At 50.2% G+C, this 26,868-nt stretch overlaps 1 protein-coding gene across 3 annotated transcripts in view; it reads left to right on the top strand.

Moving 5' to 3' along the window:
• CPNE2 (copine 2) overlaps positions 1 to 26,868 on the top strand; it is a 163,633-nt gene that overhangs the window by 114,128 nt on the left and 22,637 nt on the right. For 2 of the 3 annotated variants that reach the window (XM_075009120.1, XM_075009118.1), the window contains exons 9-12: positions 1,519 to 1,605; positions 2,536 to 2,595; positions 17,165 to 17,298; positions 19,803 to 19,857. In XM_075009120.1, coding sequence (XP_074865221.1) covers positions 1,519 to 1,605; positions 2,536 to 2,595; positions 17,165 to 17,298; positions 19,803 to 19,857 — 336 coding nt within the window. The remainder of the gene's footprint in view (positions 1 to 1,518; positions 1,606 to 2,535; positions 2,596 to 17,164; positions 17,299 to 19,802; positions 19,858 to 26,868) is intronic. The other variant, XM_075009119.1, reaches the window with a different exon arrangement.

Raw genomic sequence — 26,868 nt, 5'->3', positions numbered from 1 at the left:
AACTCATTAGAACTACTGAAGGGAAAGTTGGGGAGGTGTATCTGCTTCTGGCGTCTTCTCTCCTTATCACGTTACTGCTGAAAAATCACTGCTAGAATGAATTGGTTTCTGAAGAGGAAGCAGATTCTTTTGCAATGGAATGGATCATTAGTGTCCTAAGGAAGTATGCCCCATTTCTCTACTTGGCATGGCTTCCTCTCCACCCTCCATCTCCTTCAGCCAACTCAAGTTGAATGCTACGTTGGGGGACAGAAATTAGTGGGCATGTCACAAATGAATGCTTGTAAAGGGTTAAAACCAGAGAGAATGGGTTCTCTGTTGGCATGCAGCCAGGTGAGCCATTGAGAAGAGAGAGGAGGATTTTTTAATTGAAGAAGTTACCTGCTGAGAGGTCTTGTTCTCTGGCCATAGCAGAGAGACCAAAATGCTTGATCCTAAATGAATCCAGTAAATGTCATGGCCACGTCATAATCTGGGCATACAGACATGTAAGTAGGAGGAAATGTTTACTTGGATGTGATCAGGTTATTTTTATTATGGGTTTGGTGTGGGACTTTTTAGGCTGGTTAGTGTATTTCCCCTATACTCTGCAATTTTTAGACTGAATCCCGGGGAAGTAATTCTCTGTGCTCTAATCTTGATTTTGTTGCAGAGCTTTGTAATACCTAGCAACCAAGTAGATCTTAGTTTTGTTTTGTTCTGTTAATAAGTTACTGTTTTGAAGGCCGTGATTTGATTCCTGTGTCCTAGAGAGGTGTTTGTGTTTATTCATGCCCAAGACCAAGTGGTCTGCTATCAACTTTCAGTTTAATTTCTTCTTTGCTTTCAAGTTCTTTCCTGATGGAGGTGTAGAAGAGAAGCTTGGTGTTAACCCCGCAGGGAGAAATCCCAAGTGTGTCTGCCTGGGTTCTAAAAGGGGGTTTCTCACTTGGTTGGTGGCAGCTACCTTCCGGAGTCAGGGAATCTGTCACTTCGGGGAACTTTTTTAAGCAGAGCCTGAGAGGCAAGGTATTTTTAAGGTCACTTGTGGGCCCCCACGTTCTGCACTTAGAGTGTCAGAGTGGGGAACAGCCCTAACAGGCACCTCTCAAAATCAGGCCAAAGGTTTCTCCAAAACTAGAGGTCACCCAAGCGAGCCTCTGTCTTTGTGTCCCATGTTGCTCACCTGTCAAATGGAGAAAACCCATAAGGAGCATTCGTGGCTGTTAACCACTCTGATATCCTGGTGAAGAAGGTGCTGCAGAGGGGTAAAACATTTAATGTTTTAAAGAAGGAAAATATTAAAAATGAGGACTAATTTAATATTAACTTAATCATTGGGAGCTGCTTTGGGTTGTTGTGACAACTGGCTTACACTGGGGGCCTCACCAGTTGGCTGAGAAGTTCCTAGGTAACCAATCAACTAGCGCGTCCGTGAGTTGCAGACTGCCTCGGTAGCTGTCCTGCGCAGAACGGGATGGCCAGCCCTTGGCGGAGCTTTCTTTTCACACTGCGTGTCGTGTGTCTTGTTTGTTACAGCTAGAATTAGAATGCATGAACCCCAAAAAACAAAAGAAAAAAAAGAATTACAAGAACTCCGGCATCATCATTGTGAAATCCTGCAAAGTAAGTGCAAATCTTCTCGGAAAAGCAAAGATCTGTCTCTCTGGGGGAGGTGTCTCTATCATAGGGTATCTAGCACAGTTCAGGTACAGACCCCCACGAGAAGAACCAGGAGGGATCTCTTGATGCAAATTCGCTATAAAGTGATGCTCCCCAGCTCTCCCAGCCATAGGTGGAGGCCCATTGGGTCCATCACCCAATCATGCTGCTTCATCAGTGCAGCTGTCGTGGTTCTGTAGAATTAGGCAGGGTGTGGATTATTGAAGGTTGCCGTGAAGCAGGACAGCCTGAATGGACGTCTGTGCTTTCTGTTCAGGTTCTGTCCATGGCTTTCATTTCTGGAGGCCAGCTGCAGTGGGCCCACCCCCTCTTTTATAGCACTAACCTCCCTGAGAAGGAGCTGAGGGCTCTGTTCTGTTGGATGACTATCTAAGACTGTCAGCACCCGCCTGGAAGCGGGCGAGTAACAAGCTGGTAAGAAGGGTCATGTAGAGCTGATAATTCTGCAATGACTGGATTGGTTGTGACTTGGCTTAGGACGCAAGGCTGTGTGCCGTATCCCGTTGGGCTGTATATATGACATCATACTCTGCCAATCGTCCTTATGGGTTGAGGCCACAATTTCATGCCTTGTTTTTAGCTCTGGAGGTCCCCAGTTTAACCCCACTGTGTCGGGCAGGAGGGTAGTCATTCACCCTGTTACAGGGCAGCTTTCGGCAGCACTACCCTCACTTTTGGCATAGAAACGAAAGGCTGCCTAAGGAGATCCAGATAGTTCTCCCCGTTGGCTTCATCCCACGAGGAAAGAGTTCTGGAGAACAGGGGCAAAGTAACAGCTGCTCCAGCGATTACACCACTGTTTTTTTAAAGCTTGCCGGGACTTTAGAGATGATGCTGAAGTGCAGCTTTGAAAGTCTTCCATCTTCCTTTCAGATAACCAGAGATTACTCCTTCCTGGACTACATCCTGGGAGGCTGCCAGTTAATGTTTACTGTAAGTATTGTTTTGTTGTTGTTGCTCTTTTGTCCATCAGCTGTAACCAATTAAAAATGTAAGTGTCTAGATGCTCAGAGGGTGTCTCTGCAGGAGCGTATGCCTGGGGCAAACATTTATGGAGGTCATTGCATGCATGTTGGCATGCTGGTCACTGGCCACTTTCGTGGAGATTGGCCCAGTGTTGTCTTTTTTTTTTGTTTGCTTGCAAATGCCACTGTCACAGAATTATGAAAATACTGTGAAAAGCTATGAAAATTGGCTTATGAATATGCATGATTCAAAGATCCTTTAGGCAAAATGTGCTACGCGGCTTATCATTTTTAAATTTACAGTCTGCTGAAGGTGTATATTCTGTGTCCGTGAATGCGGTCGTTCTTGTGTGTGAAGTTAGAAATACAAACTGTGAATCTGGTTACAAATCTAGATTGGCCAATGAGGGCCATTAGTGATACTCCAGAAACATAAAGGCTTGGTACTCAAACCAGAGCTCTGTGAATGGCTTTGTTTGTCTTGTAAGCCCATACTATGGTTGATCTTACAAGGCACGTGGCCAGACCACCTGATGCTGGAACTCATTTTGGATCTGGAACGTTTCCACTCAACGCGAGAAAGTTTGAACTAAACGCAAAGAAAGGTGAGAAAGCAAACAGTAGGGACAGATGCCAGGAGGATCCCCCCCACCCCCTCAACTTATCTCCCAAGATACCTGCTGGAAACATCGAAGGTTGCACAGAGGGGAGACTCAGGCTCCAGCTAGCAGGCTGCCTAGCTTGTAAAAAAGATAATTAGAACAACTGTTAGGGTAAGAATTTGCTTGTAGTTAGTTTCTTCGGATACAGGTTGAACCTTTCTAATTTGGCACCCTCGGGACCTGGCTGGGGCTTGACAAGAGTGTGTGTGCTGGCCACCAGGGGGTCATTATGGTCTAGCCTATTACCAACACTTTCACTGCTTACTGGGCTCTTAGAATACATGTAGGGGTAAATTACAGCTAAAGAACAGCCCAGAACACTGGGAGCCAGGACTGGTGGCTGGAAACAAACTTTGTGGGCCCATGGGAAACTTGGCCTCACCCGAGTGGTTGTCTGTGTAACTAAAATCATGCTGGATTACTGATGTTGCCAGACGAGGGAGTTCTGGCTTAGAGAGGTTCAACCTGTGTTAGTCTTATTGGTGCATTTTGTTTATTTTGGCTTGGTAAGTCCTTCTGAGCTCTGTTTTCACGGCCAGACACTTAAATTCTCCTTTTTATACTTAATAAAAGCCCTTTTGTTCATTAGCAAACCTAGCGTAAACAACAGTTACCTGGAGGGGGCCCCAGTGCGTGTATCTCTTGCTCATTGAGAAAGAGAATGAGCCTTATGGGATTTCTCTGAGTGAAAATTTTATACAGCGTAAGACAGATTTATTCGGGGTTTGGGTCTCTTTTGTAACCGTGTACAACATGGATACTGTCAAGGGCCTAGAGCTGAGCTGGTTTGGCCTCTATCTTGCTCTGCTGCAAGGGCTCTTACCCCAACTCTGTTACTTGCCTGGGGAGTCCAGAGCTTCTGGCCCAGTGGGATGTGGTGGTGGGGCACCCCAGAGGGCAGGTAAGTGGGCTCGGTGGCATGATCAGCACACCAGAGGACAGTCCCAGGAGGACCTCTGTGATAGAACCCATCACAGCAGCTTCGTGCCATTACTAATAAAGGTGAGACGCACCAGCACAGTGACTGCTTTGGCCCAGGTTCACATCCTTTCAGTGCTTCCTACAGGCTTGCTCAGGTGCCCCATGCGACCTGAAGAACTTGCAGCCTTAGCTAATTCATTTTTCTTCTTCGAGTGTCCCCGTGGGTGCTCCACAATAGGTGACGGGCTTGCCCGGCGCCGCAGATCGGATCTTCCAAGCAGTTTCTGCCGGACCGCGCATGCGCCAGCGCGCGCCGCTCCCTTGCGCGCTCCTGGCCATGTGCGCGATCCGGTCCCCGCCAGTTCCTCTTAACCGCCGTCGGCTGCAGACGGAATCCGACTAGGCTAAGGCCAAATAGCGTATTCAACGACTTTATCTGTTTTTCTTTCAAAGTTTTTCAGATACTTAGGCTACTACGAGTTAGCCGGTTGTTATTTTGCAAAAAAAAAAAACAAACAACAACAAACAAACTACGAGCGGGACAGCCTCAGCCAGTCCCAGTAACAAGCGCCGGAGGCCAGGAGCTATGGCCATCAGCCCTCCTGCTGAGGCAGGCCATCGGACGGGGAAAACAGCACAAAGAAGGTGCTAAGTACCCACTTAAAAAAACTCAAAGACTCACCAACAATGTCCTCTTCAGGCTTTAAAAAATGTGAGTCCTGCCGAGAGGCGATGCCAGTGTCCGATGGGCACAGTCTATGCATAAGGTGCCTGGGGGAGTCCCATGTGGCACAGAAATGCGCCTTCTGTGCTAAATTAACAACCAGAGCACGGAGAGACAGGGAGATGCGCATTAAAATGCTGCTTCTTGATAAGGCCCTCCAGCCAGACGTACCGGAGCGGCCGCAGCAGGAGGGACCCTCCGGGGCCCTTAAAAGGAAAGCTGCCTCCCTCACTCCATCAGCGCAGAAACGGAGGAAAGTCTCTCCAGCTCGATCCCTGCCGGCAGCAACAGTGAGCGGGACGGGAGGAGCACGCAGCCCCCAGCCGCAGCAACAGCTGATCGGCGGCGGCACGGAGAGCCACGTGCAAACAGCTCAGCCTCCGATGATCAGCCAGCCGCCCCGCACCGCAGGCAGGGCGGCGGCTAAACAAGCGCCGGTACCGGCGGCACCGTAGGCAGCGGCACCGACCCCGACGGAACCGGCGGTGCAGAGCGCGCAGGCACGTAGCCTGCAGGCGCAGAAGGACACCGCACGTGCGGCACCGCCTTCGAGCGTGCCTAGTACGGTGTCGACGGGGCTGGGATCCCCCGCGCGTCAGGGGGCGGAGTCACCTCCTCCAGGGAGGGGGAAGGCTGCACACAACAGGAGGCATTGCAGCCCCTCTCCGGACAGGGCTGTGGAGCTGCTTTCTCACAGCCCTCCGCTTACATTGCAGACTCCAACCAGAAGGCAGGGGTCCCCCCTAGCCTACCCGGAGCCCCCTTCTCCATTTTTACAACCAGCCTCGCCATGGCTGGCACCACCTTCACCCTTCCTGGGGTTTGAACCACTGGACTATTATGCGAAGTCGCTCTCTCCAGTGTCTCGACGATCTCCCTCCCCCAGACGCAGAGGGTACGCACCAAGGGAGTGGTCTAGGTCACCCTCCCAAGAACAGTGCCTATACTGCCATGGTCGCCCCTACCACGCGGGGCATACACACCATCGGCAATCTACTGGGGAAAGATCCCCACAACCTATCTCGTACCCCCGAGGGCAATCGCGACCGGGGACAGAGACTCAAGCATCTCAAGGGGGACTGGTCATGGAACCCCGAGATTTTTCCCTCGCAAACCTCCAGCGAGAGGGTGTCCCATCACCAGCAGGAACCGGAAGGGTCCAGAGAGATGTACCCCAGCGGTTCCTCACTCTCTTCCCCAGACGAGGCTACGGCCCTGGGGGACGTCCATCCTACGGACGATCTCAAACAGTTTCAGGAGCTGTTTAAGAGGGTGGCCTTCACGCAAGGCATCCAGACAGCAGAGGTGCAAGAGAAACACCATAATCTCCTCAAAAATTTGAGACCTCCGGCCTCTTCCAGAGTAGCAATACCGCTTGATGAAGTGATCTTAGAGTCCGCCACTACGATATGGCAGACCCCTGCAACTATTCCGCCTGTCCAAAAGAGAGCGGATAAGAAATACTTCGTGCCGGCGAAGGGCATGGAGTTCCTGTTTAGCCACCCACAGCCAAACTCCCTGGTGGTGGAGTCCTCGCAACAAAGATCAAAAACATCTCAATTTAAAACAGGGGGAATGGACAAAGATGCCAAGAAGCTAGAGCTGTTCGGCAGAAAGGTCTACTCCTCCTCCACTTTAACGTTGCGAATGGCAAATTACGCAGCGCACTTAGCGAACCATAATTTTGACAACTATTCCAGGTTAACTTCCCTCATGGACTCGCTTCCAGAGGACAAAAAGCCGGTCCTCAAGGCCATAGTGCAAGAAGGCTACGCGGCTGCGAGGATGGGAGTTCAGATTGCTTTGGACGTTGCGGACACGGCAGCACGTTCCACAGCAACCGCAGTGGTGATGCGAAGGGAGTCCTGGCTCCAGACCTCGGGTATACCGAGGGATCTGCAGGCGAAGATAGTTGACCTTCCCTTCGACTCGCAGAAGCTGTTTGCTGAATCAACTGACTCGGTCCTTCATTCCAGTAAAGATTCAAGAGCCACACTCAGGACCCTGGGGATTTACACCCCTCCATACACAAAGAAAAGGTACTACCCTCAGCAAAGGCGGTACCAGTACCAGCAACAGCGCCCCCAGTATCACAGGGGTTACGAGCAAGGGCGACATCAACAGCACCAGCAGTACAGAACTCCCAGGCGACGCTCACAACAGAGCCGTGCGTCCTCGGGGCGGGGCCAAAGGCCACAAGTTTGACATACAGATCCAGGGCTGCGCCATCACTACCATCGCACAAGGTCATCCGAAGCAGCTGTTTCACCATCGCCTCCGACCATTCTACGACCAGTGGCAAAGGATCACCACAGACAAATGGGTGCTGGAGATCATAGCCACGGGGTACGCCATCCCCTTCCAGTCGCTCCCACCGTCACGACCTCCACCCAAGCCCCACCTCCAGGAGGCCTCCCAGGTAGCGAGGCTCAGGCAGGAGGTGGACCATCTCATGCTCATAGGGGCGGTGGAAAGAGTGCCGGAGCGACTGCACGGGAAAGGGTTCTACTCCAGGTACTTCCTCACGGAGAAAAAGACAGGAGGCTGGAGGCCCATCTTAGACCTTCGCGGCCTCAACAGGTACCTGCGCAAGCAACGTTTTCGGATGACCACGATCGCCTCCATCCTTACAGCTCTGGACGATGGAGACTGGTTCGCAGCCCTCGATTTACAAGACGCGTACTTCCACATAATCATCCATCCGGCTCACCGGCGATTCCTCCGGTTCATGGTAGGCAACGAACACTTCCAATACAAGGTCCTACCGTTTGGCCTCTCCTCGGCCCCCAGAGTCTTCACCAAGACCTTGGCAGTGGTGTCAGCCTACCTGCACAGACAGGGGGTATTTATTTTCCCGTATCTGGACGACTGCCTGCTCAAAGGGGCCTCGAAATGGGAGGTTCTGCGCATGATACGCGTCACAGCAAACACGTTCTCCTCACTTGGCCTGGTTATCAATCTGGCAAAATCACAAATAGACCCCACACAGGACATAGAGTTCATAGGGGCTCGCATAAACTCGGTTGCAGCGAGAGTATACCTACCAGAGGCTCGCTTTCGAGCCATCGGTTCCCTCGTGCAAGTCATCACCTTCAGCCCTACGGTGCCGGTCTTGACGTGCCTGCAGCTGCTGGGCCACATAGCAGCGGCGACGTTTGTAGTGCAGAACGCCAGGTTACACATGCGCAGCATGCAGCACTGGCTGGCGAGTGTATACAAACCGGCAGTACACACCGTTCACAGGGTGGTGTCGCCCACAGCCGGGGTGCGCCAGTCCCTGCAATGGTGGGTAAACCCCAGGAACTTGCTAACAGGGGTACCCTTCCACCAGCCGCAAATATCGGTTTTTCTCACTACAGATGCCTCCCTCATAGGGTGGGGAGCGCACATGGGCGAAGAGGTGACTCAAGGACTGTGGTCACCCACGGAACAGTCACTACACATCAACGTACTGGAGCTCAGAGCAGTGTTCAACGCCTGCAAACACTTTCGAGACCACATACAAGGCAAAGTCGTCGGGATCAGTACAGACAATACCTCCACCATGTTTTATATAAACAGGCAAGGAGGAGCTCGATCCCGTGCCTTATGCGCGGAAGCAATCCGCTTATGGAACTGGTGCATCGCCCACAATATAATCTTGAAAGCCTCATACTTGCCGGGTGCGCACAACGTGAAGGCAGACCAGCTGAGCAGGCGTTTTGCGCTCACACACGAGTGGCAGATCCGTCCTGATCTGCTACGGTCGATTTTCCACGCATGGGGTTTTCCCCAAATAGATCTGTTTGCCACTCAGCACAACAAGCAGTGCCCACGATTCTGCTCCAGGGCAGGACTGGGATGGGGGTCCCTGGGGGACGCGTTCGCGATCCTGTGGGGGGGCCCCCTGCTTTATGCGTTTCCTCCCACAGTGCTGATCCACAAAGTTTTGCAAAAAGCCAGGAGGGAAAGGGCCCGGATGATCCTGATAGTCCCAACGTGGGATCGCCAACAATGGTTCCCCCTACTCCTGCTCATGTCGGACCGGCCACCGATGCCCCTTCCGGTGGCGCCGGATCTGCTCACGCAAGCCCAGGGGTCCATAGTGCATCCGCACCCCCACAGCCTGCGACTGCAAGCGTGGTTAATCCATGGCTCAGCTCCCTAGAGAGCACATGCACAGTGGCAGTACAACATGTCCTAGAAAGTAGCAGGAGGACTTCCACTAGGAAGACCTACAAACAAAAATGGACTCGCTTCACGGCATGGTGTTCTACCAAGCAGCTGGCCCGCCTTTCGGTGCCTATACCTACAATTCTAGAGTATTTACTGGACCTCAAGAGAGGAGGACTCTCGCTATCCTCGTTAAAGGTCCACCTTGCCGCCATCTCGGCGTTCAGACATGAGGAGGAAGGGCACACGGTGTTCGCCCACCCTATGGTTACCAGGTTCCTCAAAGGGTTGATAAACCTCTACCCCCCTCGGAAACCGATTCCACCTTCGTGGAACTTGGACCTGGTGCTTACCACACTGATGGGACCACCGTTCAAGCCCTTGGCCACGGTTCCCCTCCGCCTCCTTACAATTAAGACGACCTTTCTTCTCGCAATTACGTCAGCTCGTAGGGTGAGCGAGCTTGCGGCAGTCATGGCAACGCCACCCTGCACTGTTTTTTCCAAGGAGGCGGTAACCATACGGCTGCATCCAGCCTTTGTCCCCAAAGTTTCTTCCGAGTTTCACATCAACGAACCTATTGTTCTACCCTCGTTTTATCCAAAACCTCATAACTCCAACGAAGAGGCGCGCCTACACCTCCTGGACGTGAGGAGGGCGCTAGCCTTCTACGTAGACAGGACCAAGTCCTTCCGGAAAACGGATAGACTCCTAGTCTCCCTCGCTCCCAAATCGAAAGGAGAAGGTCTCTCCTCGCAGAGAATCTCAAAGCACATTGTATCCTGCATAAAAATGTGCTACGAGCTCAGAAAGACTCCTTTATCGGCCACTCCCAGGGCTCATTCCACCAGGGCGGTGGCGGCATCAACAGCCTTTTTCAAGGGCGTTGCGTTAAAAGACATTTGCAGAGCGGCGACCTGGTCATCCTACGACACCTTCGCCAAACATTACACCCTTCACAGGGTATTCCAAGAGGATACCCGTCTCTCTGCAGCGGTCCTCTCGGGGACAAGCTGCACATAAGCCGATTACCCACCTCCTATCTTGGGTTACTGCTGGGTAGTCACCTATTGTGGAGCACCCACGGGGACACTCGAAGAAGAAAGAGAAGTTACTCACCGTAGTAACGGTGGTTCTTCGAGATGTGTCCCCGTGGGTGCTCCACTACCCGCCCATCCTCCCCGCTTCGGATCTCTGTTAGTGTTTTGCAGGGGCACCCGAGGCGGTTGGTCGAGGGACTGGCGGGGACCGGATCGCACACATGGCCAGGAGCGCGCAAGGGAGCGGCGCGCGCCGGCGCATGCGCGGTCCGGCAGAAACTGCTTGGAAGATCCGATCTGCGGCGCCGGGCAAGCCTGTCACCTATTGTGGAGCACCCACGGGGACACATCTCGAAGAACCACCGTTACTACGGTGAGTAACTTCTCTTTGTCAACCCCAAGTAGCACAAGTTGCACATACTTATCTTGACAGCGCACGCCTGGTCACAGTGATAATGCACTTTTCTTAGGTCAGTAGTCACCCAAGGATTTCTCTTCACGTGCCCACGTGCATGTTTTTCTGGGAACCTGATGCATTCGGTTCTTTCTGAGGTCGGGAATTTTCTACAGCTTGTACCTCTTAGTTCTGTCCATTCCCAGGCTGGTGTACGTCTCTCATATCTTCCAAACTGTATCCATCAGTATGTCTCGCAAGTGTTGTCTGTGGTCCAAGAACTCAGCTGCTTCTTCATACACCCAGTGTTAAGTGCCGCTACGGCCCCTTTTCTGCTTTCTCTTCACGAGGTGCCTCATCTCCTCTTTCCGTTTTGTTTTTGGGCCTGAAGCTTTGGATGAGCTGAGCTAATTTATTTGTTTCAGTTTCTAGTTGGGGCTGTTAATTCTCTAATATCGCCAAAAAAAACCCAAAAAGACCCACTAAGCAATCCTGTAGCACCTTCAAGACTAACAATGTTGTTTATTAGGTAATGAGCTTTTGTGGGTAGGACCCACTTGTTCAGATTTTGGAGCAAAAATTTTGGTTGAAAAGCTGGAGAGGACCTACTTCTTCAGCTTTTCAACCAAAATTTTTGCTCCAAAATCTGAAGAAGTGGGTCTTACCCACAAAAGCTCATTACCTAATAAATACAATTGTTAGTTTTAAGGTGCTACAGGACTGCTGGATTTTTTTGTGAAGCTACAGACCAACATGGCTACCCCTCTAGCATATGACCAGGCAAATGTCCTGTAGTTCAGGTTCGAGCAGTCTGGGAGACAGCACGATACAAGAATACATACAACCCTTCTCATGTATACGTTTCCAGAAACTCTCGGCTATATTATCTAATGGTGTGGGCAGGGAGCAGTTTTCCAGATGAATGAAGATCAAACCTCTTCCAGAACCTTCACTCAAAATGACCAAACCTTTCCTGAGCCTTGAAAAGGTTCTTCTTATCTCTCCATTATTTTTCACATTGGCGACTGCCTCTCCATTTCCTGGTTCTGGGTAGAAGCAGAAATGTTGCAAAATCGTAAAACACGGGAACTGGAAGAGACCTCAAGAGGTCAGTGAGTCCAGTCTCCTGCCCTCACGGCAAGGCCGAGCATCGTCTAGACTCTCTCTAGATCATCCCAGACAGGTGTCTAGCTAACCAGCTCTTCGATCTCTCCAATGATGGAGATTCCTGCAAATACTGCAAACGATCCTGTTCTTGGAGTCTTGTGTGCTCCAAGAGATACCAGGAAGCCTTGGAAGTCTCGTGTGGGAGGGAGACGTTCTTGGAGAATGTTCCAGAAAACTCCTTCAGACCTGAGTAGTTGAGAGATGTCTCCAAGTTCTTCAGTGTGTGTGTTTTTTTTTTTTCCCCACCCCTCTAACCCAGCAGACGCTCTGGAGCTTCACGGTCACTGGTTGGGTCTGTAGTAATTTTGATTTGAAGAGCTGATCTGAGTGGAACTCACTCGTCTGGAAATTTGCTGATGTACTTTTCTCATGTAACAGGAGAACGTTGGCGTTTCCAATTGCGTTTTAGGCTCCTCTTGTTAAATCCAGATTGTATGTGATTTGCCGGAAGCAACTTGAGAGGAAATGACAGCCCCTGAGGTTAATCACTTAATAAAATGGATGTTTTTTTCCCCCCTCTGTCCCTTTACTTTCTGAAAATTCCTTTTTTTTTAGTACAGTGACTGGCGAGCTGTGCGTGCGTGCAGGTTGTCAATTTTTATTTGCTGTCTAAAAAGACACGGGAGGCAAAAGGGGGAGCGATGAGGGGGGCCTAGAGGAAGAGTTACCATAGAAACAGAAACGAATGTGAGAGCTTTTTATATGCAGCTCAACTGTTGCATTTAACGTCTTGGAGCAAAAGACAGGATAAAAGGGAAGATGACTAAATTTGGTGATCACAAGCGTTTGGTGTGTACATCAGCATGAAAAGCTGAAATCCGACCCATCCTCTCATCTGCTAGGAACCATCAAGCTTTGGTGTTTTCAAAGGGAGTGGAGTGGTGCACAGTCAGGGGGGTGGTTCTTCACTGCTTTTATGGTGGGCACAGAACGGACATGGAATTCCAGCAGCACCAGCTGGGTGCTGACTTGCAGGGCCTTTGATGTGAGAGGGCACCCAGTATTATAAGCGGTTGCCTGTCAGCAAGGGCATGGGGCTGCCTTGACGCTCGCCTGGTGTCAAAGGGGACTAAGGAAAACTGACCGGAAAGGCAGATGCTGCAAAGAAGCGAGAGAAGGGCTGGAAATGGGGGTTCTAAAAACGGCTTTTCCTGGCTTCTTCAGTGGCTTTACACTCTAGGCAGGGGCGAGGAAACTTTACATGGGGCCCCACTTCTTGTGTCCCTAATTAGCAGCAGCCTCTCCCCCACCCCGCCCACTTGTCTAGTGTAACCCAAACGGATGGAAATTTCGATTATGTTCGTGGGGAAAAAAAAAACGTTTCAGCAGGGCGAAGAAGAGTGTGTAGAATATCAAAACTTTATTGATATGTAAGTATGAACACACACACACACACACACACACACACACACACACACACACAGAGAGAGTAGCTTATCTCAGCATTGTTAATGAGATGGGCAAGCCAGAGACCTGGCAGCAGTTCATGCTATGCCCCCACTTAGGAAATTTCATGCCCCCCATGAGCATAGCCACAGCTTTGCGCATCCCTGACTTAGGGGAATTTGCAATTTAAGACCAAACACTTTATCGGCTTTCTCTCACTTGGTTCCCTGTTCACTTTCCCCTGACACCTGCAGGCATTGAAGGTCTCTGTGTGTGTATATCTATTGATCGACCTCCTGTGTATGTCGATCTGTCTATCAATCAATCATCGATAGATTGATCGATGGATGGATGGATCGATCTCCTATGTGTGTCAATCTATCAATGGATAGATTGACACACACAGGAGGGAAGAGAGGACAGGAAGCCAGGAGATAAGAGTTTCTTTCCCTTGTCCTGGTGTACAGACAGCCTGAGGCCGTTTCCCCTCCTGCCTTTCGTTTTGATTGTGTGGGACTGTGTAGTACAGGTTGAACCTCTCTAATCCAGCAAACTCAGCAATCCGGGATGATTTTTGTTAGCCAGGCGACCACCACTTATCGTGGATGTGGCCAAGTTTCCTGTGGTCTCCTAAGGTTTGTTTCCAGCCACCTGTTCTGGTTCTCAGTGTTCTGTGCTGTTATTTAGCTAAATGTCTTCTATGAGACTAGCAAGCAGTGGAAATGTTGGTAATGTGCTAGACCATGCTGACCTCCCATCGTCCAGGCAATTCTCTCATCCGGCACTGGTCAGGTTCCAAGGATGCTGGATGAGAGAGGTTCAACCTGTACAAGTGCTGCCAAGGGGTCAACAAGGCTTGACCTTGGCTGGGTCTTCACGCTCCAAAGGTGATGCAGATACAGGGTGAATTGACAGAGCTGTGGCATCTTAGGGCAGGTCTACACTCGAATTAAGATGCGGATTTCTAGCTATGTTAATTACGTATCTGGAGTCAACGCTCCGTAATTCGTGCTCCCATCCACATCCCTCACTCTTGATACAGGTCAGGAGTGCCGATGCAGGTGCCCTGAAACTTCGATTTAGCGCGTCCCTGTAGGTGCACTGAACCAACATCCGGAAGATCAACCGTGGCAGGGCCAGTCTTCCCGGGAGCGTTATCATGGGACTGGTCTGATTGGTCTGTCCCTGCAAGTACTTGGACAGGGAATGGGATAATGCAGGGAAGGTCTCAGCATTAGAAACCTGCCTGGGCTGGACGGTGTTCCTAATGAGCGGCTGTGGCAGGGAAACGCGCAGAGCCTTTGGGTGTCCTTGGCATTTCTTTGTCCAGATTGGGTGGCCAACCAGTTAGGGCCAAAGAGCCCCAGGTCGAGTGCAAAGAGCCACGCCTTGATCTACTGAGTGATTAAGAATAAATATATAACATGTGGCTTAGTGCCCTCCTGCTCCTTCGGAACCAGGCACCCCCAGCCCTCCACTCTAACCCAATCCTCCTCCTCTCCCCGCAGAGCCAGGCACACACCCACACCCCCCGCTACCGCTGCCCCAGCGCTGCCACCGGGTGCTTCTCCCCCCAAGCGATGGGCCACTTGCGCAGAGTGGCAGGTGGCGCTCCCATGTGCACTGCTCGGTGGAGGAGCCACGTTTAGTGGCTCAAAGAGCCGCATGCAGCTCGAAAGCCTCTTGTTGGCCACCTCCGCTCTAGAGTGTTCACTTGCATCGGGCTTAAGGCTGAGCAAACCAGATGTCAAACCACCCTGATAGCTTGCTTTGATAGGATAACGAGCTTTGTGGATCGGGGAGGAGCGCTGGATGTGGTATACCTAGACTTTAGTAAAGCACTTGATATGGGCTCGCATGATATTCTTATCAAAAAACTAGGCAAATACAACTTAGGTAGGGTTTTTACAAGGTGGGTGCAAAACTGGCTGGATAACTGTACTCGAAGAGTAGTTATTCATGGTTCTCAATCCTGCTGGAAAGGTATAACAAGTGGGGTTCTGCAGGGGTCTGTATTGGGGCCGGTTCTGTTCAATATCTTCATCAGCGATTTAGATATTGGCATAGACAGTACGCTTGTTAAGTTTGCAGATGATACCAAGTTGGGAGGGGTTGCAACTGCTTTGGAGGAGAGGGTCATAATTCAAAATGATCTGGATAAATTGGAGAAATGGTCTGAGGTAAACAGGATGAAGTTTAATAAGGACAAATGCAAAGTGCTCCACTTGGGAAGGAACAATCAGTTTCACACATACAGAATGGGAAGTGACTGTCTAGGAAGGAGTATGGCAGAAAGGGATCTAAGGGTTATAGTGGACGACAAGTTAAACATGAGGCAACAGTGTGATGCTGTTGCAAAAAAAGCAAACCTGATTCTGGGATGTATTAACAGGTGTGTTGTGAGCGAGACACGAGAAGTCATTTTTCCACTTTAGTCTGCGCTGGTTCGGCCCCAGCTGGAGTATTTTGTCCAGTTCTGGGTGCTGCATTTCTAAAAAGATGTGCAGAAATTGGAAAGGGTCCAGAAAAGAGCAACAAGAACTATCAAAAGGTCTAGAGAACGTGACTTACGAGGAAAGGCTGAAAGAACTGGGCTTGTTTAGTTTGGAAAAAACAAGATTAAGGGGGGACATGATAGCGGTTTTCAGGTATCTAAAAGGGAGTCATAAGGAGGAAGGAGAAAACTTGTTCTTCTTGGCCTCTGAGGATAGAACAAGAGGCAATGGGCTTAAACTGCAGCAAGGGAGGTTTAGGTTGGACATTAGGAAAAAGCTCCTCACTGTCAGGGTGGTCAAACAGTGGAATAAATTGCCTGGGGAGGTTGTGGAATCCCCATCGCTGGAGACATTTAAGAGCAGGTTAGATAAGTGTCTATCGGGGTGGTCTAGACAGTACTCGGTGCTGCCATGAGGACAGGGGGCTGGACTCGATGACCTCTCGAGTTCCCTTCCAGTCCTAGCGTTCTATGATTCTATGAAACCTTTCTGGATAGAATCAGAGCTGACTAGGCCCCAGCTGAAGGATGAGGCGAATGCTGCTGTGCTTATCTGTGCGTCCTGCCTTCCCCTGTTTGCATCCCGAACCAAATCACTGGATTAAGAAGCAGCAGTTCCCAGAGCCACCTCTGCTGGGTGTGACCTAAGAAGCCTTGTTGGGCAGCATTTCTATCCCATCAGGGACCTGGATGTTCTGGCGCCAAGTGACACCTAAAAAGAAAAGACAAGGAGATCCCTGGTGTGAGTGGGCATCAGTGGACTATGCCGCCAGTTGTACTATTGTTTATGTCACCTGGATCTGAGCCAGTTGTTTGAGGTTTACTAGCCCTCTGAGGGGTGCAGAGCAGAGGAGGAGGAGTTCTCCTCCTTCTCTGAACAGGCAGAGTCTTCAGCTCTGGGCAAACACCACTGAATTCGGCTAGTGGAGTTTCCTTCTGGGTAAGCACTTTGGACCAGACAAGGTGGGAAATACCAGGTACCTCTGGCATGTCCATTCTTCTGGTTCAGGCTGTAAGTAGGAAGCACAAAGGTGTTTAGAGAAGCTCTGTCCACAGATTTTCCAAAGCGATCAGTCTCTTCAGGTGCTCTGTTCTTGGGCATTCAGTTTAATCTGCTTTCTCTTTTGCCTGATTTTTTTTTTCTTCCAGCTCTTCTGAGGGTCTGAAATGAAAATTATCTTCAGCGTGCACCACTGGTGCATGACACCTCTGGGAATGTCTCTCATGGTCCTCTGGGTACCCAAAAATGACTGTTGCCCCCAAAACAGTGTCCCCTTCTGGAAAGTGTTGACCCAGTCCTCAAATGGTATAACTGATAAATAGACTAAACAGCCTCTAGTTTTAATCAACAAAGCTCTGCAGGAAAGGCCAAGCAAAAGAAATGAATGTCTGGAAACTTTTTGCAAAGTTTTGGCTGTTTGGTTGCTTTCTGTTTTGTCCAAATGGTTTTGCTGGTCCCAAGTGAAAATGAAGTAACTATTCATCATGAGAGGGGGCAGGTAGGAAGATGTGGGAGGAGGCAGCAGTGAAGTTTTCTGTCTGGTCCATAGGCCTGTTAGCTGGTTTATCAGGTCTGTGCTTCTGTCGTCTTATTCAGGTTGGAATTGACTTCACAGCGTCCAATGGGAATCCGCGAGACCCCTCTTCGTTGCACTATATCAGTCCCCTGGGAACAAACGAATACTTGTCGGCGATTTGGGCAGTTGGGCAGATCATTCAGGACTACGACTCGTAAGTGTGGTCTCTTCCATTTGGATCACAGCTGCGTGGCCAGAGCATTCTCTTCCCTCGCTAGGGTACAGATAGGACACGTTCCATCCATTGCCAGTGCACAGAGGCAGTTTGGTCCAATAGGATGGGGCAGTTGACCCTGCACTTGAGTTGCCAGGAGACCTTGGGCAAGTCATGCCCCTGGTCTGCATCTCAGTTTCGCCATCTGTAAAATGGGGTGAGAAACCCACTTGGGTGATGCTCTGAGATCTGTGGATGGAAACTTGACTTGTTTCATCCAGGAGCTGCCTAATAAATACAAAAGAGAATCGCTCTTCTTTTGGGAGAGTGGAAACGAAGCATAAATGGGGTGTCAAAAGTAATCCCATCTGCCTTGGTACCCTCAAAGATCAAGCACGATTCCATGCTTTGCCTGGTGCCATGAGACCAGGGCTTGTGGGCGCTGCGTGTCCAACCCCATTCTTGAGCGTTACACGCCTGGGCTTGCAGTTGCTTGTCCGTTTCAAAGACGTGCTGGTGCGGGGGGGGCTGCAGCTTGAGCTGCCTCCGCCCTGCAAGGTGAGAGGGCTTGGGGCTCAGCCCCATAAACGAGGCCTGGCACCCAGCGTGTGAGTGCTGCCGGACCCGACTCAGACTGGTTTGTGTGTGGGGAGAAGCGGGGCTGGAACTCAAGCCTGACACGCAGCCAGGGCTCTGTGTGTACTGTAGACATCGCCCTAGGCCTGGTCGGCGTGGTGGGCTAATGCAGGAGATGGAGAGAAGATTTCTAACCTACACTAGTGTAGTGCAAATGAATGTGGCTCTGCTGGGGCGAGGGAACCTTGCGTGAGCCCCAGCAGGGTTAGGCTGACCAGCAGGCATCTGGTTTTCTGCTGACCGGGCCATTGGCTGTCCAGTTTGCAGCGCCGTGCAGCCGGGCTGGCAGGCTCCCTCTTCACCTCCACGACTCTCAGGAAGCAGGTGGCATGTCTCTCCCCTCCCCCAAGCTCCTGTGTGTACAGGCAACCAGGGGATCCTGTACACTGCTCCCTCCCCAAGCACCGCCTCCGCTGCTCCTATTGGCTGGGTACCATGGCCAATGGGAGCCGTGAAGGTGGTTCCTGTGAACAGGGCAGCAGGCAGAGCTGCCTGTCTGTGCCTTTGCATAGGACTTGGAGTCACAGGTGGTCGTGTCATTGCTTCCTGGAGCTGACTGAGGTCAGCACTGCCTAGGCCTTGTATCCCTGACTTCCTGCCCCAGGCTGATCAGCCTCCCCTGCTCTGAGCCCCTCAGCTCCAGTCCGGAGCTGCCTCCGGCACTCCAGGTTCTCCATCCTCAGTCCTACATCAGATGCCGCACCCCAAGCTGGAGCCCTGAGGATTGCTTTGTCTCCCCCGAGACTAAATCCGCAAGGTGAAAAAACCCACCTCCTGATTATTTTCGATTAACGGTGATCATCTGAAAGCCCAACAAGGAACAACTCGTATCTAAATAGCAAACTGTGTGTGATCTCGAAATGGTGGATAACTCCCCTTTAATATGTACAGTGCATTCTGGGATACGATACCGTGTCTGTGCTTGGATCGTGTTGCTAATAAAGTCTTGATTTTGAAACGGGAAAGGGAGCTTGCGGCATTCCTGCTGTGAAGGGCAACATGCATTTAAAGACAGAAAACGGAAATTAAACGTGAAGTAAAATTGGCATCGGTAAAGTGGGTTCGGGAGTGAAAGTCGGGAAGACAGGGGTACACACACACACACACACACACACACACACTTAAAGTGCGAGGAAATAGAATACATAAAAGGTTTGTGAACGTCCTGCAGTGAACATGTATCACATCACAAATCGTTGTGTGTGCGGCTCTTAGGACGGGTTACAAAATGTACGTTATTTATTCAGGACCGTCCAGTATTCAAATGCACTGCAGCTCTTGAGTTATTGAGTCTTTACTGAGTTTGGAAAAAATGGCCCTTCTTGCTATTTTGGTTGCTGACCCTGGCTTCGGTTGTGTCTGTGTTAAGGAAAGAAAGTCGACTGCAGATCTTCAGTTCTGGCGACAGCAACTGCGTCAGTAGAATTGACCTATCTGCAATCGACTTACCTGGCCGGCCTCACTGGAAAAGGTGGATGGGAAAGTTTTTCCCATCCACCTCCCTTATTCATCACATCTCACCGGCAGTCCAGGAGTCTATGCTGACCCTGATAGGTCAATTTCACACATCCCTACCAGACTCTCATGAGGGGGGAGAGCAAACCTTGAAAATGTAACCCTTTGACGGGTACGAAAACCCAGAGCCTAATAAAGACCTATTGGCCCGAGAATCTTGTGATTTTACAAAGATAATATGTTTGGAAATGACAGTAGGAGGGGGCTGCGGATCTGCAGTGCTTACCATATTCAGCGACTGCTAAATACCATCCAGAATCATAAGCCCTTTCATGAGTAAAAGAAGTGTTGTTGTGTGTTCGGGGAGAGGGTGCCAACTCAGTGACTTTTTTTCTGGGTGTTTGTTTTTCAAGCGACAAAATGTTTCCTGCTCTGGGATTTGGTGCCCAGCTCCCGCCCGACTGGAAGGTAAAGTATTCCGCTCAGCCTGTGCTCTGCCTGTTTAGAGTGCGTGCACCCACGTGGGACAGCTGAGTAAGAAGGAAGCTGTCTGCGGCTCCCTGCGGGTCTGGAAGAGAACAGCTGCCTGTTGCATCTGCCAGAGCTTTTTAGGCAGGGAGCAGTATTGGGGATGGGATAGAAGGTTTTCTGGAGAGCAAAACGTGATTGCCTGCGTGTGTTGAGAAGCGGGGGGTGGGGGAGAGGGAGGGCTGGCAGCCAGTTTCTCCCTCCCTTTCAAGCTGGCGTGAAAACAGCAGCGGCAGCATGAATTGGTGTAGCCAGCCCCTGAGTCACTTTCCTGGCAGGAGGCAGGCATGATTCAGGGGGAAATGGCACAGCCCACTTGAAGAGAGTGTCAGACGAAAACAAAGGGGGCCGGAAAGGGATCGTCCATGGTGGAACGTTTTACACACAGGAGTGTGGAGATGGAGCTAGACAGCTAGTCCTAGGTTTAAAATCTTTCACCTTGCAGGGTTGTCTCTTCAGTCTGTGTTCTCGGGTGGGCTTCTCGCTCTGGCTCTGGCTCTGGGCAAGTCTCCCGAAAAGCCCTGGTGGTCTTGGATGGGACTAGACATGCAAATGGTTAAAGCAGACATGGTTCTGCAAATGCACATGCCAGAAACAGTCTTTTCACCTCACATACGGTGCGGGGCTCAGAGCATCCTTACACACCTGTCCCAGGCAGTGTTTCCACAGTAAACAGGCATTTCTCCTTGTTGTCGTAAGTCCTGCAGAGATTTGGGGTCAGCTGCAAAATTAGCATCCCAAAGAATTCACACCCGTCTCTCATGAATGAACCAACGCCTGATGCAGAATCTGGAGCTTGTATGTGATCTTCCAGGTGAGCTTTTAGCTCTGTCTTAACAGGGCCATGAATGAACCAACGCCTGATAATGAGCTTCTAGCTCTGTCTTAACTGGGCCACCTTTGCCTGTGGTGGAATTCCTCATTCATTCACGCATAGCCTCTCTGAGTGTCAGCGAGGGGGCAGTTCAGATGGTTGTACAGCATGGACACTTGTCCTCCAGGAGCTGGACTGAGAACATTAACCCATTTGCCTTGCACCATCCAGCAGCCATCTGTGGGCCACCTCAGGTTTGTCTACACTCATACCCTTGGGAAAAGTATTAGGATTTGATGATTCATGGCTTGATAATCACTGGAGTGAAGGCTCCCACTGGAGTCTCCTTTAGGGAGCTGAGTTTTCCTGTTCTTTCGACAGCATGAATTTGTCTACACCAGCATTGCATGTCCATAGAAGAATCCACCCTCTTTTCTCTCATTTATCTGCATCTCCTAGAAACTTTATTCTCATTAGCACTGACGTACATCCCGTGTGCCTTGATTGACAATGTCTGAGACAGATGCAACTTACTTTCATGATCAGATATTAATCATCTGGGTAGTTCTGCACAATATCATCAGTTGGTATCTCTTTTCCCATAGTCTTCAGGCATCGGGGTATTTTCTGGTCATTCACGTGATCATTTCTTGTCTCCAAGGTCTAAAGTAGCCACACAGAAGTCTTTCAGGATTTGACCTACAGGATCTGGCATTTCAACATGTGTTACTCATGTCTACTTCGGTGTTTAGAGAGGAGCTAACTTATACTTTCATGATCCTACAAATGAACTCTAGTTGACATACAGTGACTGTAGGTGCTGGAATGTAACCATAACTTTACGCAGTCTCCGAGGGGTAGGCCTGTTAGTCTGTAACTTCACAAATAACAGGCAGTCCTGTGGCACCTTAAACCGGTGGTTCCCAACCTTTTCAGTAACAGGGCACACTTCAGTGAGGTGAACAATTCTAGGGCACGCCCACTTTCTTCAGCTGAATCGATTGCTCATAAACATCACATTTACATACATTTACTACGGTTACAGTCTTACCAGAGAGGTTGCATACAACATGCTAAACAAGGATCAGCTGCATGAATGTTTCAAATCCACCACGGAATATGCTGTCTTAGACAGTGAGCACAGGCAGAGTTTCAAAATCTGCTCAATGCCATGCTAGGGATGTTGAGTAAATGAGTAACCACTGAAAGCAGCTCCCCTCCCTGCCAGCGCTTTGGAGCTGGGAGGTGGCATTTAAACTGCGTCCCAGCTTCAGCAGCCTCCTGCCCTCCTCCTCTCCCCCTTGCCACAGCAGGGAGTGGGGGCAGGCTGCCTGCCAGCTCGTTCGGACCAAGAAGCAGCATTTCAGCTGCCTCCCAGCACTAATTCGGTCTTGTTGGGTCAGCATTTGCCGCCCCGGTGGCTCTGCAAAGCGCCACCATGGGAGAGAAATTGTCCAAACCCGCATCAGCTGGGACTCGGGCAGGCTTGCTGCTTGAGCCCCAGCTGGTGTGGGGTCATTGATTTTCACTCCCCCCCCACCTTTTTTTTATTTGATTGTGAGCTTTTGTGGGCAAAAGCCACTTTTTGTCTGAGCTTCGAAAGCTCGTGACTTAATAAATGTGTTCATCCCTAAGGTGCCACAGGACTGCGTAACATTTCATAACAAAGGAACCCAAATCATTGGCTACACGAGACTGGGAGGAGGTGTGCTCGCCAGCATTGATCTGTTGCTGGTGGAGCGGTGGTTTGGGCGCATCGTTGGGAACGTTTGAGGAACACGACATCAGCTGACCATACGCTCCAGCCTTCTCTGTGTCTCCTCCTCCTTCATCTCTATGTGCTTTTTACCAGGCTGGGTCTGAATCTGTGGTCCGCATGCAGGCAGAAAGCCAACTGACTGCCTGCTTGCTAGCTGCAAGGTCAGGCTCCTTGCACACCTGGGAGATGATTCACCGCTTGCCACCAAGTATCACCTCCTGTCTATCATGTTCCCAGTTTCCATGGGATGAATTTCACTCAACAGTTTATGGCTTTGTCATGACTGACAGAGAAAGCAGCAGTTGAAAACACAATCAGGCTGACAAGAACATGGAAACTCCAGCTGTATAAGGTGCAGCTTTCTCTCTCAATATGGAAAATGGGAAGTTGCTGTCCTGATGAAACTGCTAAGATGTAATTTGGACCGGGGCTGAGAGGTCCCAGCTGCTTGTAGAACCCTGCCCCAGCGCGGGCACTGTCATGGCTCTAATCCCACTGTCCAGATTTTATTCCCAGGCACATACAGGAAGGAGAGTTCCAGAAGGCGTGTCTCTCTCTCTCGGTGGTCACTCGATAACAAGTAGGACGTCTTCATGTCACCTCCTATTTGTAGGTGCATTGATGGCTGACCAACCCGGTTCTGGAGCCGCAGGTTTTATCACAGAAGGGGCAGGTGTTGGTAGCTGTTGGAGGGCGTGGGGCTGTTTTTCCTGCTCTCCTCTTCTTCTTCGCCACCTCTCCTCATCTGCTCTGTGGTGGGCCCTGTCAGACTGCACCACCCCCTCACAGATTACCGCTCTCCACGGGGGACGGTCCTGAGCAACGTTCTCCCAGGCATCGACTCTGGTGCTGCCCTGGTTCGTGTGTGCCTTCAGCACGTACTTACATCACTTCCGCTGGCCCCCAATGCCCCTCCGTCCGTCCTCTCACTCAGATCCGAAAGGTCAAGCCTTGAATGAATACATGGAAGTGAAGGGCCCTTAATTCTCATTGACTCAGCGTAAAACTGTGGCCATGCTGATAATGCTGTTACGGGTATCCAACCCCAAGCCACTCCCACCAGGGTATCAGAGGGGTAGCCGTGTTAGTCTGGATCTGTAGAGCAACGAAGGGTCCTGTGGCACCTTATAGACTAACAGAAAAGTTTAGAGCATGAGCTTTCGTGAGTTAACTCACTTCTTCAGATGCTGGTCCTGGAAATCTGCAAGGCCAGGTATAAATAGGCCAGAGTAAGGCTGGGGATAACGAGGTTAGCTCAGTCAGGCAGGCTGAGTTGTATTGTCATCAGTAGATCTGGAGGTGTGAACTCCAAGAGAGGGGAAGCTGCTTTTGTATTTAGCCAGCCATTCACAGTCTTTGTTTAATCCTGAGCTGAGGGTATTGAATTTGCAGATGAATTGTAGCTCAGCAATTTCTCTTTGGAGTCTGTTCTTGAAATTTCTTTGCTGCAGGATAGCTACTTTTAAATCTGCTACTGTGTGTTCTGGGAGATTGAAGTGCTCTCCTATGGGTTTTTGTATATTGCCATTTCTGATGTCTGATTTGTGTGCATTTATTCTTTTACGTAGGGACTGTCCAGTTTGTCCGATGTATATGGCAGAGGGGCATTGCTGGCACATGATGGCATAAATTACATTGGTAGATGTGCAGCTGAATGAGCCCACAATGGTGTGGCTGATCCGGTTAGGTCCCACCAGGGTGACTCAGTTTGATCGGCAGCCATCTTGCTATTTTATGGCTGGGCCTGGGTCCACAGCTCTGCCAGATGACCTTTATTCCTCTTTTCCAGTGCTCCTAGCTTATTTCAGTCTTGCATCTGCAGTCCTCTGCCAGTTCAAGTGTGGCACCAGTCCTTTGGACCTACATGTAGCTTGTTCTTCTAGTCCTGGGCCTCCAGCACTGCCCAGCGATAGGAGTTGCCTGATACTCAAAACCACTGAGACCATGGTCTTGTTTTAAGACGGGTTCTCTAATAGGACGTGTCTGTCTGTCATTCTCTCTCTCTCTCTCTCTCACACACGCACACGCACACGCACACGCCCGCCCCCTAAGACCCCTCCCGTGTGTAATCAAATGACCACACCGCAGTTCAAAGGTGGACCATATGTGACAACAGAGGAGCATGGCTCTTGGAACGTGTGGACCAGAATAGACCTGGGGAAGATCGTTAAAGATAAGAGTCATCCAAATCATGCTTTGTTTTCACAATGGTCCTGTTGCCATGGCACCGCAAAATGCTCTCACAGAACCGAGATGAATAAGCTATTTTGTGCACAAATGGAAATGTCAGAGAACATCTTGAAATGTGAGCGTCTCCATCAGGAGAACCTGGAGCAATCGCCCGGTAGGAGATGGGAGAAGGAAGCAGATGGGTTTAGGTTTCAGTGAGAAGATACAGAGGGTATATGGCATTGGAGAAATTTTTTTCCTCAAAATCCCATCCCCCAATCCCGCTGGTGTCCATGCCGCTTAATCCCTGGTGTGACATCTTGATTCCAGGGTAAGCACTCTGGGATCCAACCTGATTCTATTTCTGAGCTGGGAGATGAACGTTCCTAAAGCAGATGATGATGATCTTTGTTATTACAGCAGCACCCAGGTCTGCATCACGGTTTGGAGGCTTTGTGCTAGAAAGCTGTCAAAGTCCCTATAGCAGACAAAGGCAGTATTATCCCTATTTTACAGATGGGGAGATTGAGACACAAGGTACGTCTACACAGCAGCCTTATTTTGAAATAAGCTAGTCCGGAAGACCTACCCAGAAAAATGCATTTTGAAATAGCACTTAGCTATTTCAATATGCAGCATCTACACACACAGAGCCTATTTTGAAATAGAGCAATTGGACGCAGTATGGCTTATTTCAAAATAGGCTGTATTCCCTGTCGACACAGCCCCTATTTTGAAATAAAAGAGGAAGGGTTCTTTTGAAAACGGGGTTTGGTTTTGAAGGAACCCTGTCTACATGGCTGGTTTTGCTTCCGGAAAAGGCTCTTCCGGAAGTGAGATCACACAAGAACCTGCAAATGAGGTGTGAGATATGCAAATCCATGTCTCATTTGCCTTTCCCATCTTGCTCATTTGCATTCCCCTTTTGAAAGGGGAATGTATTGTAGACGCAGCCCCTGACGATTAGGAAGTTTTTCCTAATGTCCAACCTTAAACCTCCCTTGCTGCAATTTAAACCCACTGCTTCTTGTCCTAACCTCGGCGACCAAGAACAACAATTTTTGTCCATCCAACTTGTAACACTCTTTTAGGTACTTTTATCATGCTATCATGTCCCCTCAGTTTTTTTCTTTTCCAAACTAAACAAGCCCAGTTCCCTTACAAGTCGTGTTCTCTAGACCTTTAATCATTTTAGTTGCTCTTCTCTGGACCCTCTGCAATTTCTCCACATCTTTCGTGAAATGTGGTGCCCACAGCACTCCAACAGAGGCCTAATCAGCGCCCAGCAGAGCGGAAGAATGACGTCCCATGTCTTGCTCCCAACACTCTTGGTAATGCGTCCCAGAATCATATTTGCTTTTTTGGAACGGTGCCACACTGTTAACCTTTGCACGTATCACCAGGGCATTCAGAGGAGTTGCTCCAGAAAATGATGCGGTGGTTTCTGGCGGTCATGAGTCCGGAGCTGCTGAGCGCCTCTTCTGTACTGGAATGCCAGTGATGGACACTGAGACCTGGCTCAGCCTGGGTTTCATCTGCTGCTCCGATCACTCGGCAACACCTCTTGTCCTCACTTACACTTGTGCATTCCTCTGAAAGCCTGGCTGGTAAAGTGCTCAGTGAGTAATTGATCCATATGGCACGAGCAGAACCATTCGGAGCAATAAAAAGCACGTAATTGATGCTGGGAGACATTTCCTGAAGAGTGCTTCGCAATTAGCGCTGCTGCTAATTTTGCAAATGGCACTGCTGAGCCATCAGCGGCAGGGACTTGTCAGCATCCCCGGGAATCCCCCGTCAGAAGCATTTTTCCACGTTCAGAGAGGTGGATGACTCCTCCCGTATGGTATTGGTTGACCTAGAGAGTCTCTTCTTACAGTCTAGGGAGGTGAGCAATTTCCTTGATGAGCCAGGCTGACCAGTTTGTGGGGTTGACCTTTCTCATCTGCTCTGCTGTGCCAGCTTGCAAAGGGATGGGGAACAGGGACTGTGCCCACAAACTCAGGGACGCTGGGTAAAGTGTTTAATGTTGTTTTGAGCCTTTCATGTCCTCCCTTGGAATTAAAGTCACTTCTCCTAGCGAGTGTGTGTCACAGGTGCAGAATGTGTGAGATGAGCTGGCCCCTCTCCGGCCCCGTCCTCAAAGATATGGAGGTATATCGGTGCAATCCCTAGGAACTAGGCACCAAAGGACCTTCGGAGGCTCTGG

This window comes from Carettochelys insculpta, chromosome 14, assembly GCF_033958435.1.
Source record: "Carettochelys insculpta isolate YL-2023 chromosome 14, ASM3395843v1, whole genome shotgun sequence".
Lineage (NCBI taxonomy): Eukaryota > Metazoa > Chordata > Testudines > Carettochelyidae > Carettochelys > Carettochelys insculpta.
The sequence above is the reverse complement of the archived record's forward strand: the minus strand, read 5'-3'. Positions and strand labels throughout refer to the sequence as shown.